At 40.2% G+C, this 12151-nt stretch overlaps 1 protein-coding gene across 1 annotated transcript in view; it reads left to right on the top strand.

Annotated features, from left to right (window-relative positions):
* Window positions 1-5075: 5075 nt before the first annotated feature.
* LOC106398894 (protein DETOXIFICATION 21-like) overlaps window positions 5076-12151 on the top strand; it is a 30823-nt gene continuing 23747 nt past the window's right edge. Inside the window, exon 1 of the mRNA XM_022703568.2 lies at window positions 5076-5538. Within this exon, the coding sequence (XP_022559289.2) occupies window positions 5269-5538 (270 nt within the window). The 5' untranslated portion in view covers window positions 5076-5268. The remainder of the gene's footprint in view (window positions 5539-12151) is intronic.

The raw sequence follows: 12151 nt of genomic DNA on the forward strand, positions 1-12151 counted from the left end.
TTATACCACCTTTTATATCAGGGAAGCTTACTCAAATATACAATATTTTATGATAATTGACTAGAACCATACAAATATTTTTTTTATTATTGACATTTTTTAAATACCAAGCGTGCCATTTTTTTATGTTATGAGAAAAAACGTATTTACAAAAATGTCATTACTTTTTAATGCCACGTAATCAAAAACCCGGCGCTACGTAGGAATTCGGTTCTGTGTTTTCATTAAGTCGGTCGTAAAGAGCTATATACGTCGTTACGGCTGAGTTATTGCTACGTTGCGGCTGAATTAAACAATGCGGCTAACTTAAGAGAAAACGGTTGACTTAAGAACATAAATCAGCCGTTAGTTACGGCTGATTTACAGAAATCTGGCTGATTTATGGGATAACGGCTGACTTACGTACACAAGTTATGGCTGACTTATACATCGGCGGTTTGATTTCTGTAAAATTTGGCTGAGTTGTAGTTAAGACATGGCTGAGTTATGTTTCCACGGCTGAGTTAATGAACATCAACTGGCTGAGTTATTGAATTTACGGCCGACTTATGAGATGTTGTTACGGCTGAGTTATATGTAATCAGCCGTCGTTGGATGGATTAATAGTAAACTCAGCTTATTTACGGCTGACTTATTAGCGAAAGATTAATTACTAGAATATCATTTGTTTGACGGCTGATTTATTTGACGATATGACTGACTTAAGATTTTTCATCCTAATTACAGCTGATTTATTAGCGAAAGATTAATTACTGAAATAGTATCCACGTTTCGGCTGACTTGCATTGTACATGAGGGCTAATTTATTTAGGCTGAGTTATATATTCGTTTGGCGGCTGACTAACCGATTTTTCATGTCATCCGCCATGTCATCACTAATGTTACAACAATAAAATAAGGGTCTATGTTATTCTTCATTCTTCATCTTCTTTATCTATCTTCTTTAACTTATTCTTTATCTTTCTCTGAGATCTTATGGTTCTGGTAATTATTTTTTCCGCAACTAGGTCTGAAAACATATATTTTTTAAAATTGAAAATCTGAGACAGATCTACTACAGTCGTCGTCGTTTTCGATTATGATCGGTTAAAGAAGAAGCTTCCTCTCCTCCAGTTTCATGTATGGCGGTCCTATATCATGTTGTTCCCTCTCTCATTGGATTCGTCGTCTTGCAGAAGAAAAAAGACTCAAAGAGAGAGATGAAGAAGCTAAGTCCCGTAAATTGTAAGAAAAGAAGAGAGTTGAACAAAAAAAATAAGAAGATGAGAGAAGACGAAGAAGATGATGAATTTGAAAGCTGAGTTTATATGTTTGATGACTCAGATGGTGCGTCATCTGAATATGATAACTTTAGTTCATACATTAAGTCTCCAACACATACGTTATGGCTGAATTATCCTTACGTTACAGCTGAGTTATGCATACGTTACGGCTGAGTTTATAATTTTTATAACTTTATAGTTTTAGGGTTTGAAGTTCAAATTTAAGAAAAGATTTAAGTTTTAATATTGTTTTCAAATGATTAATTTTATAATTTTTATAACTTTATAATTCTATAGTTTAGGGTTTGAGGTTCATATTTAAGAAAATATTAAAGTTTTAATATTGTGTTCAGAGTTGAAGGAATGAGTTTATTCCCGCCCAAAATACGAAACGTCGCGAAACAAATTACACTTGACGGCTGAGTTATAGGACGGCTGGCTTATACCATTCAGATACGTTACGGTTGAGTTATGCATACTTTACAACTGAGTTATGCATACGTTACGACTGAGTTTATAATTTTTATAACTTTATAGTTCTATAGTTTTGGGTTTGAGGTTCAAATTTAAGAAAAGATTAAAGTTTTAATATTGTGTTCAAAAGATAAACTTTATAATTTTTATAACTTTATAGTTCTATAGTTTAGGGTTTGAGGTTTAAATTTAAGAAAATATTAAAGTTTTAATATTGTATTCAGAGTTGAAGGAATGATTTTTTCCCGCCCAAAATACGAAACGTCGCGAAATATATTACACTTAACTGCTGAGTTATAGGAACGTTACGACTGGCTTATACCATTCAGATACATTACAGCTGAACTATGCACACTTACAGCTGAGTTATGCATACCTTACGGCTGAGTTTAATTATAAACCAACCATAATCTATAACCTAGAAACAATAAAGCTTGCAGCCGTGTCGACAAAATCTAAACCTAACTAAACCACCGCGTGTTTCTTCCATATCACGAGAGCCGGGAGGTCATTATTGTCTTCTTCCTTCGCCACCGCAGTCTCGTTACCACGACAGCTCCGACGTCTTCAAGCCACACAACGGTTTTGTTATCTCCTCCACCATCAAGCTCATCTGCCTTATACACCTTCTTCTAGTAACAAGAACAAATTGAAAACACAGAGAAAGAGCGAGAGAGATTGAAAGAGAGAGAGGTGACCAGTGTGGTGACAAACGGTGGTAGTGGCGACTACGGTGAAGATGGAGACCGGCAAAAATGGATCTGAGAAACAGAAACAAGGACGACGTTGGCAAGTATAGATGGCGACGAGCTCAATATCTGTGACGACGGCGAAGACCAGTTTTTTTCAACACTTTTTCTTTTTCTCCGACAATCTTCTTTTCTTCTTTGACTTTTTTTCTTCTCTCACTTCTAAGATTTACAAACCAAATATACTAAGGCATAAGAAATGAATGATAATGTATGAATCTCTCTTGTTTACAAGACAGAAAGTGAGAGAGATGAAGAAGATCTGGAACTGTAAAGAACTCTCAAAGGAAAGAGAAGAGGAGAAGGAGACGTCAAATAGAAGAGAGAAAGTGAAGAAAAAAATGCATTTTAAACCATTAGATCAAAACTAATCAATGGTCAAGAATTGTAATCCTTGTACTAAAAAATCTAACCAATGAGAAAGAAGTTAGAAGATAACCACTAGATGGATTTGTAGCCCTTAGATTAAAACAATCAATGGTTAATGTTTTAATTTTGATGGTTAAAATTATATTTTATATTAAAGTGTATTTTTGATAAAGCTTTAAATTTTAAAACTTGGATTTTATGATTATATGTTGATTTTTTGATGTATGGTTTAAATATGAAGTTTAAAGTTTAGGGTATATAACTGAATGAGTTTAGGGTTTGGTATATAGTGTTTTGGGTTTCGATTTAAGATTTAAGATTATATTTTTAAATAACAAAAATATTAGAGTTTTATCATTTGTAGTTAGAATGGTAGATGATTATTTAATTTTTTTTTAAAGTTTGAAGTTTAATGTTTTATGGTAGAGGTCAAAGTATGTGGTTCAAGGTTTAGGTTTAAAGGTTCGAAATAAATATAGTTTGAGATAATGTTTTGAAAATATTTAACTTTATAATTTTATATTTAATATTTGTAGTTTAAATTTTAATACATTATAAAATATTATAATTTTATATTGAAAATATTGAACCCTTAGACTAAAATCAATCAATGGTCATGAAAAAAACAATATAATTTATAATTTTAGTTCTTTTCAATTTGTTTTAAAAATTGGTTAAAACTTAAAAAAATGTAGTTACGGGTTTAAATCAAAATTTTTAAATTAAAGATTATTTTTTTTAATGATTAAAATTTGAGTTTAACTCAAAACTATAAACGTAAACTTTAAACCTAAACCTTAAACTTTAAATAATAATAAAAATATTGGATTTAATGTTCAAAGATAAACTTTAAATTTTTATAACTTTATAATTCTATAGTTTATGATTTGAGGTTTATATTTAAGAAAAAATTAAATTTAGAGTCTTGTAAGTCAGAATTGTATAAGTGATTGTAAGAGAACATATATCTCAAGATCAAGTTAAAGTCTCAACTTGAAGTTTAAGAAACTATACACATTCAGTTGATTTATATTCACTTGATATTGATAAGATGATCTTCAATATAACTTATTAAAGTACTTGAATTCAATTTTCTTATTTTAGGGTATGTTTGAAGTATTGCTGATTTATATAAACGATACGGCTGAGTTATCTAAACATTTTTTCATTTTAGGGTATGTTTGAGGTATGGCTGAGTTATGTAAACGACACGGTTGAGATATATAAACGACACGACTGAGTAGTGTAAACATAGCATAAATCAAACACAAAATACATGGGTGAGTTATGTTTTTTACATAGAATAGAAAACCAAAAATAGAGGTTTTCTGCACCATTCCGGTATTCGTCCATGTATCCAAGCTTCAATGAACTCCTCTGTGTCGTCTCTGCTGAATCTGTCACTTCTTTACATCTCCTTCATTTTCTTTTTGTTCAATTTTCTCTCACTCAGATCTGAAAAAAAATTAGATTATCCAAATATGGGTATGAAATCACAAACAAACTTAATTAAATACATCCCACAATTGTCGATCTGGGTGTTTTTTGGAATGTATTTGTCTTTTTTTCCTGAGAATGCACACTTCTTATAGCTAGGTTTTCGGAGATTGGCGGAAAGTAACTCAGCCACAACTGCATATATAAACGAAACTGCATATATAAACCAGCCGTAAAAGAAAAGTAACTCAGCCACAACATAAATTAAAATTCAGCCACAAACTCGAAAACGCAGCAGAGAAGATGATTTCGGGAGATTACAGCGAAAAATATTTCGTAAAAATGATCGGAGACGATGATTTCGGGGAAGACGATATTGGAGAAGACAAGACAGAGAGTTAGTTCGAGGAAGACAGAGTAAACACAATGTCGATGACGATTTCAGGGAAGAGGCGGTTAGGGTTCTTTTAGTTCTTCGACGAAGTTGTGCTGTGTTGTTGTGTTTTTTTTTTCAACGTTATGTAATTAAAGAGATGATTGATTGTTCTCTATTACTGATGTGGATACTTAATTAGTGATGTGGATTTAATGTTTAAAAATAATTTCAATTAAAAAAAACTAACCAAATACCTTTATTATCATTTACTAGGAGTATCCAAACATTATACTAATTTTTAAAAGATGTATAACACTCTAATAATAAATTAATTTTTCTTATACATTCTAGTAATTTTCTCTCAACATATTTTTGTCTGCTAACTGCGACTTGCTGCAAGAGGCGTAGGCGGCTTTTCGTTCCCAATAAAAATCATTAAAAAGAAACATAAAACTATAGAAAGAACAACAAGTCGTGTCTTAAACCAAGCTCGTCCATCAAACAAACTATATCCTCTTCCCCTCCCTCCATTCTCTGTTCCGTTCATTTCCTCCTTGGCTTCTAGCCTCTGGCGCACTAGAAACAACAGAGATTCAACGATATGGCCGGAGGAGGAGAAGAGCTCACGGTCGCTCTGTTGAATAAGACGGCTGAGAACGGTGGGGAAGATGATGAGTTGGGGTTGAAGGAGAAGGTTTGGATTGAATCAAAGAAGCTTTGGGTAGTAGCGGCGCCGGCTATCTTCACGAGGTTCTCTACGTTCGGAGTTTCGATGATAAGTCAAGCTTTCATCGGTCATCTTGGACCTATCGAGTTAGCCGCTTACTCAATCACCTTCACCGTTCTCCTCCGTTTCAGTAATGGTATTTTGGTAAGACTTTGATTACCAATTAATACAATTAGTTAATATAGATTAATACATAGATTTTTTTCTAAAACACTCCGTTTGAAGACTCTCATTTAGTGATTAGTCTTAATACTAATCACTAAAGATTAAACGCATCATCCACGATTTTAAATCATTTATATATGTTTTAAGAATTCTGATATTGAATCACTTTCTCCACTAGTCTAGGCAATGTGGTACTATTTTTGTTTTTGGTTATTGTCGTCCCGTGGTACTATTTTATTAAATTGAGATTCATTAAGAAAAATCCATCCACAGAAAAAAAAAATATTTATTGCTATTGAGGATAAAATGTTTTTATTATATTTTATCGGATCTTACTTGAAAACCATATCCACAAGAGGTGAGCGTGATGTCACGGACTGATTTCTTCACAGCAATCAGGCCGTGCAGCCTTAGCAACTTTCACCCTTGTGGTTTGCTAAGTCAGCTTTTCGGACAAATCGATCAGCATTTAGAGAGAGAGTATGGACGTTTTTAGAGAGAGGTCAGAGCTTATGGAAGTGTTTTCTTATTGAAACTTGGTGAATGAATTTTACAATGAGGCTTTACCCCCTTATATACAAAATCACCTCCTCAACGGACGGCTCAGATTAAACCGATCTAACGGCTCAGATTGTTTCCATCCTATGAAGTAACTTCACGATGAAGTACTTCCACCTTAAGATACTTCCTTCCAAAGTATTCTACATACTTCTTATATTATTTTATGCCTAGATATTTTACAAAGACTTAAAGCTTAAGAAAATACTAAGTAAAGCGGGCTTGGGTCTTGTTTCGGCCCGGTCCGATTCATGGCTGTTTTCATGGACGTTTTTGGGTTTCCAAAACGGGCCGTGACATCCTCCCCCACCTAAGCCGGTGACGCCCTCGTCGCCGTGTATGCCTTCAGTGCTTCCCGGAATTGCCATAAGTCCTCTTCCGGTTCCCATGTTGCTTCTGCCTCCGGCAGTCCCTTCCACTTGATGAGAAAATGGGTCTGTCTCAGGACTCCCCGCTTCCTCACTTCCTTGGACGCCAGCACCTCTTCGATCTCTTTGTCATAAGACTTAGTCACCACAGGTGGTGCTCGAGTCGAAACTCTTCGGGTTTGGTCGTCCTCATCAGCATGGTACGGTTTCAACATGCTCACATGAAAGACCGGATGGATCTTAAGTGTATCCGGTAGGAAACCTTTCCCACCTTCCCAACTATCTCGAATGGTCCTTCGTACCTCCGGATCAAGCCTTTGTGTAGGCTCCGGAATGCCTTGAACTGTTGTGGAAGTAATTTCACAAGTACAAGGTCGCCCACTGAGTACTCCGAAGGCCGTCTCTTCTCAACTACCCATTTCTTCATCCGTTTTCGGGATTTTTCCAAACATGCTGGGGCAAGGTCAGCATGTTCTTCCCACTGCTTAGCCATTATGAACGCCCCGGGACTCTTCCCTTCAGTCCTTGGTGTGGCCAAGGTGTGCGGGTCAATGGCTGCTGTCCCGTTGCAAGCTCGAACGGACTCCGTCCCGTCGCTTCACTGCGTTGAAGGTTGTATGAGAACGAGTTACAAAGTGACGGAGATAACTTTCAAGCAAGGCATTCACCCTCTCGGTCTGTCCATCAGATTGCGGGTGAAAGCTTGTTGAGAAACTCAGTTCTGTCCCAAGGATTTTGAACAACTCTGTCCATAAACACCCAGTGAACCGGGGATCCCGGTCACTTACAATGTTCCGAGGCAGTCCCCAAAGCTTTACCACGTTCTTGAAGAACGCCCTTGATGCCTCTTCCGCAGTGCAGTCTCGATCACAAGCCACAAACGTCCCATATTTAGAGAATCGATCCACAATCACCAGGATGGATCTAAACCCTTCGGACTTAGGTAACACACTAATGAAGTCAAGCGAGACCGAGGCCCATGGTCGCTCCGGGATTGGTAGTGGCTGTAACAATCCCGCGGACTGCTTGTTTTCCGACTTGTCTTGTTGGCATACTAGACAAGTTTTCACATAAAGCTCCACGGTATCCCTCATCCGTGGCCAATAGTATCCAGCTTCGACAAGTGCCATCGTTCTTTTCTGTCCCGGATGACCCGCTCATCGCGTGTCGTGGCACTCCCGAATGATATCTCGTCGAAGACTTTTCCACTTAGGCACATAAAGTCTTCGACCTTTGGTGTAGAGTAACCCGTCTTCTACCCAAAATCGATGCACCTTCCCCTCGTTGGACAGCTTCACCAGCTCCTTAGCGACATGATCACGTTCCAGACCCTCTCGGATTCGAGCCATGATAGTCCCCTCGACTTGGCTCATCGCTGCCAGCTCCGCCTTCCGACTTAGTGCATCGGCCACCACATTCACCTTTCCTGGCTTGTACTCCAAAGTGTAATCGAACTCAGCCAGGAAGTCTTGCCATCTTGCATGTTTCGGTGACAGCTTCTTCTGGGTCTGGAAGTAACTCGTCGCCACGTTGTCCGTCTTGACCGAGAAATGCGCCCCAAGAAGATAGTGTCTCCAAACTCGCAAGCAATGGACTATTGCGGTCATCTCCTTCTCTTGAACCGTGTACCGCCGTTCAGTCTCATTGAGCTTGCGGCTCTCAAAGGCAATTGAATGTCCATTTTGCATCAGCACTCCCCCGATGGCAAAGTCGGAGGCATCCGTGTGTAACTCGTAAGGGAGACTGAAGTCAGGTAAGGCAAGGACGGGTTCCTGGCTTACCGCAGTCTTCAGTTCCTCGAAGGCTTCTTGGTAATGTCCGGACCAGTCCCATGTCTTCCCTTTCTTGAGAAGGTCCGTCAGTGGCGCTGCCTTCCTTAAATATCCCTCGATGAACCGACGATAGTAGTTGACCAGACCAAGGAAAGATCGCAACTCCGTTACCTTGGTCGGGGCCTCCCACTCCATAATTGCTTTAACCTTCGGTTCATCCATCTTCAGCTTTCCATGGCCGATAACATGGCCAAGGAACTGAACTTCCTCGGTGGCAAAAGTACACTTCTCTCGCTTCACAAACAACTCATTCTCGCGGAGAACCCGGAATACGGTCCGCAAGTGCTCCACATGCTCCTCCATCGAGTTGCTGTAGATAACGATATCGTCCAGGTATGCCACCACGAACCGATCCAAGTAGGGCTGTAGGATCTGGTTCATCAGGGTGCAAAACGTGGCTGGGGCGTTCGTAAGACCGAATGGCATTACCAGCCACTCGAACGACCCATACCGTGTTATGCACGCAGTCTTCGGCTCATCCCCTTCCGCTATCCTGACTTGATAGTAACCCTTTTGCAAGTCCATTTTCGTATAGACTTTCGCCCCACCAAGTCTATCGAATAGGTCAGCAATCAGCGGAATGGGATAACGGTTCTTGATCGTTACCTTGTTAAGGGCCCGATAGTCCACGCACATTCTCAATGAGCCATCATGCTTCTTTTGGAACAGAACCGGGGCCCCGTAAGGTGCCTTCGACGGCCTTAGCTTCCCCGTCGATACCAACTCATCGAGTTGTTTCCGTAACTCCTCCAGCTCGGATGGAGCCATTCTATAAGGCGCCATAGATGGTGGTTTGGCTCCTGGCTCCAACTCGATCTGGTGGTCCACCGTCCTCCTCGGTGGTAGCTTCTCGGGCAACTTTGCCGGCATAACGTCCTTGTTCTCCTCAAGGACCGTTTCGATGATTTGAGGGATGTACTCCACGTTATTGGGCTCATCCTCCACCTTCATCATGGACAAAAACGTGGGTTCACCCTTCTTCACCCCCTTGGTGAGCTGCATCACCGATAGTTGCCTCGTCCCATCGGTTTTCTCTTCCAAGGCCGGAATCATGCACGGTGATCCCTTCTCGAGAATGCATACCGAGCCCAACGCAGGCATGTGTATGGCTGAGACTTGTCTCATGAAGTCCATACCCAAGACTACCTTGAAATCGTCCATGGGAATAACTGAGAAGTTCACCGGACCGCTCCAGCTTCCCAGCTTCATCCCGACCCCTCGAGCTATACCATTGACGGGTTGAGCCCTTGCGTTCACCGTGTTCATCCAACCGTCCTTCTTGGACCACTTGACACCAAGTCTCACAGCTTCATCTAACGTCATGAAGTTGTGAGTAGCGCCCGTGTCCACCATCACTCAGGTCGGCTTATCGTTGATTCGAGCTTCCACATACATGAGCCCTTTGCTCGTCGGCTTCACTACCGGGTTAGGCTTCAGGGCGTTGAGAATTTGCAACGACCCCATCTTTCCTGGTTCCTCTTCTGGAGTCTCGGTGTCCCGACTCTCCATGATAGCCGATAAAGACCCCATCTTCGGGCAGTCCTTCATTGCATGTGGCCCCTTGCACACAAAGCATCCTCCCTTCGGAACGAAGGACTTTTTCCTTGCCTCGAAGTCTTCCCGACGAGCACCCTTCTCAAAACTCCTTGAGTTGGATGGTCGGGCAGTATCCCGTCTCGCTCCCCTACCTTTGGCCATGCCCTGCTCCTTCTTCTTCGAGGACTCGGACAGACCAGAGGTACGGAAGTCAGTCAGTGACTCGGCCACCGCGATGGCTTCGTCCACCGTCTTGACTCCCCGACGCTGCAACTCTTGCTTGGCCCAATATTGCAGTCCATCGGTGAAGTAGAACACAAGGTCCTCCGCAGTCATGTTCGAAATCTGAAGCATAAGCGTTGTGAATTCCTTCACATAGTCTCGGATCGAGCCACGCTGTCGAAGTTCCCTCAACTTCTTGCGGGCCTCATATACGACGTTCTCCGGGTAGAACTGCCGCTTCAACTCTTTCTTGAAATCATCCCAAGTATCGATTCGGCATGTTCCTTGCTCGATCTCGGAATGTTTCCTTCGCCACCATAGCATGGCTGTGTCCGACAGGTAGGACGTCGCGGCCTTCACCTTCGAATTCTCAGCCACCAAGTTGAGATTGTCGAAGTATATCTCCATCTGCCAACGAAAATTCTCGACCTCCTTGGCATCCCGCACACCGTTGAACCGGTTTGGTTTCGGAAATTCAACCTTACCAATACTGGTTCCGCCAACGGCTTCAGCGTTCGCGCTTGCTCTCTTGACCAGCTTGATGTCTTCTTCCATCGCAGTAAAGAGTGTCTTCATCCCCTCGATGTCATCACGCAAAGCCTGCATGGATCCCGTCACCAGCTCCTCGAGACGAATGAACCGAGAGTCCAAGTCGGCAGCATTTTGCTTGACCTCCTCAAGCCCACCGAACACAACACTCTCCAGCTCGGTGACGGTATGCTCGACCCTTTCGAGCTTCTCACCAATCTCGCCCACAGCCACACCCAAAGCCTCCCGAGAAACACTCTTTTCCCGCTGGGTGCCAGCACGTGTGGACGTGGACTCCCTTCCACGCTCCTCCACGCCGGACTGCGAGCTCACTTCCTTTTGTTTATCTCCCTTGGCCATTTTCTTCACTCGGACAGAGTCTCCCCTTTTCTGGATCGTAACTCCGCTCTGATACCAACTGTCACGGACTGATTTCTTCACAGCAATCAGGACGTGCGGCCTTAGCAACTTTCACCTTTGTGGTTTGCTAAGTCAGCCTTTCGGACAAATCGATCAGCACTTAGAGAGAGAGTATGGACGTTTTTAGAGAGAGGTCAGAGCTTATGGAAGTGTTTTCTTATTGAAACTTGGTGAATGAATTTTACAATGAGGCTTTACCTCCTTATATACAAAATCACCTCCTCAACGGACGGCTCAGATTAAACTGATCTAACGGCTCAGATTGTTTCCATCCTATGAAGTAACTTCACCATGAAGTACTTCCACCTTAAGCTACTTTCTTCCAAAGTATTCTACATACTTCTTATATTATTTTATGCTTAGATATTTTACAAAGACTTAAAGCTTAAGAAAATACTAAGTAAAGCGGGCTTGGGTTTTGTTTCGGTCCGGTCCAATTCATGACTGTTTTCATGGACGTTTTTGGGTTTCCAAAACGGGTCGTGACAGTGAGAAGTGATGTCGGCATTTTTGTCTTTCTTCCACGTAAATAGATTATGATAAGAAGTTGCGTATATTTTTACTTTTGGTGAACGTATATTGTAGTAGTAGTTTTTATAAACTAATTATTATGGATTAACATATGAGAAGACTATTAGAAATAAAAGTCTCTGACCACTGCAAATTATCACCTACTGGTGGTAATGACTACTAATAGTTTTCACTTATAAAGTAAAATTTTTTAATAATAATTTTCTTGTAAACCATGATAATTATTTTTTCACTGACGGGAAAACTTAGATAACTACAAATCTATGTTTGCGTCACAATCTCATTTTGTAGTACAATTTTTGAAAAGATTAAAAAATTTCTTACCAAATTATAGTATGTTATACTATTTTCGAAAAAAAAATTCACTAGTTTTTTAAGAATGGAAAATTCATCGAATTCAAAACAGATTTAAACAAAATATTTTTATATAGTAGACCTTAAGGTCAATTTAAAATTTAAAATATTTATGTAGAAAATAATATGAATTTTAGAAAAGATATTTATATGTTATTAATCATTACAAATCTTTTATAGGATCAAATATATTACAATGAAAAAAAAAGATAAAGAGAAATTAGGCTCTGTACACACACAAAA

Source organism: Brassica napus, chromosome C5, assembly GCF_020379485.1.
Source record: "Brassica napus cultivar Da-Ae chromosome C5, Da-Ae, whole genome shotgun sequence".
Lineage (NCBI taxonomy): Eukaryota > Viridiplantae > Streptophyta > Magnoliopsida > Brassicales > Brassicaceae > Brassica > Brassica napus.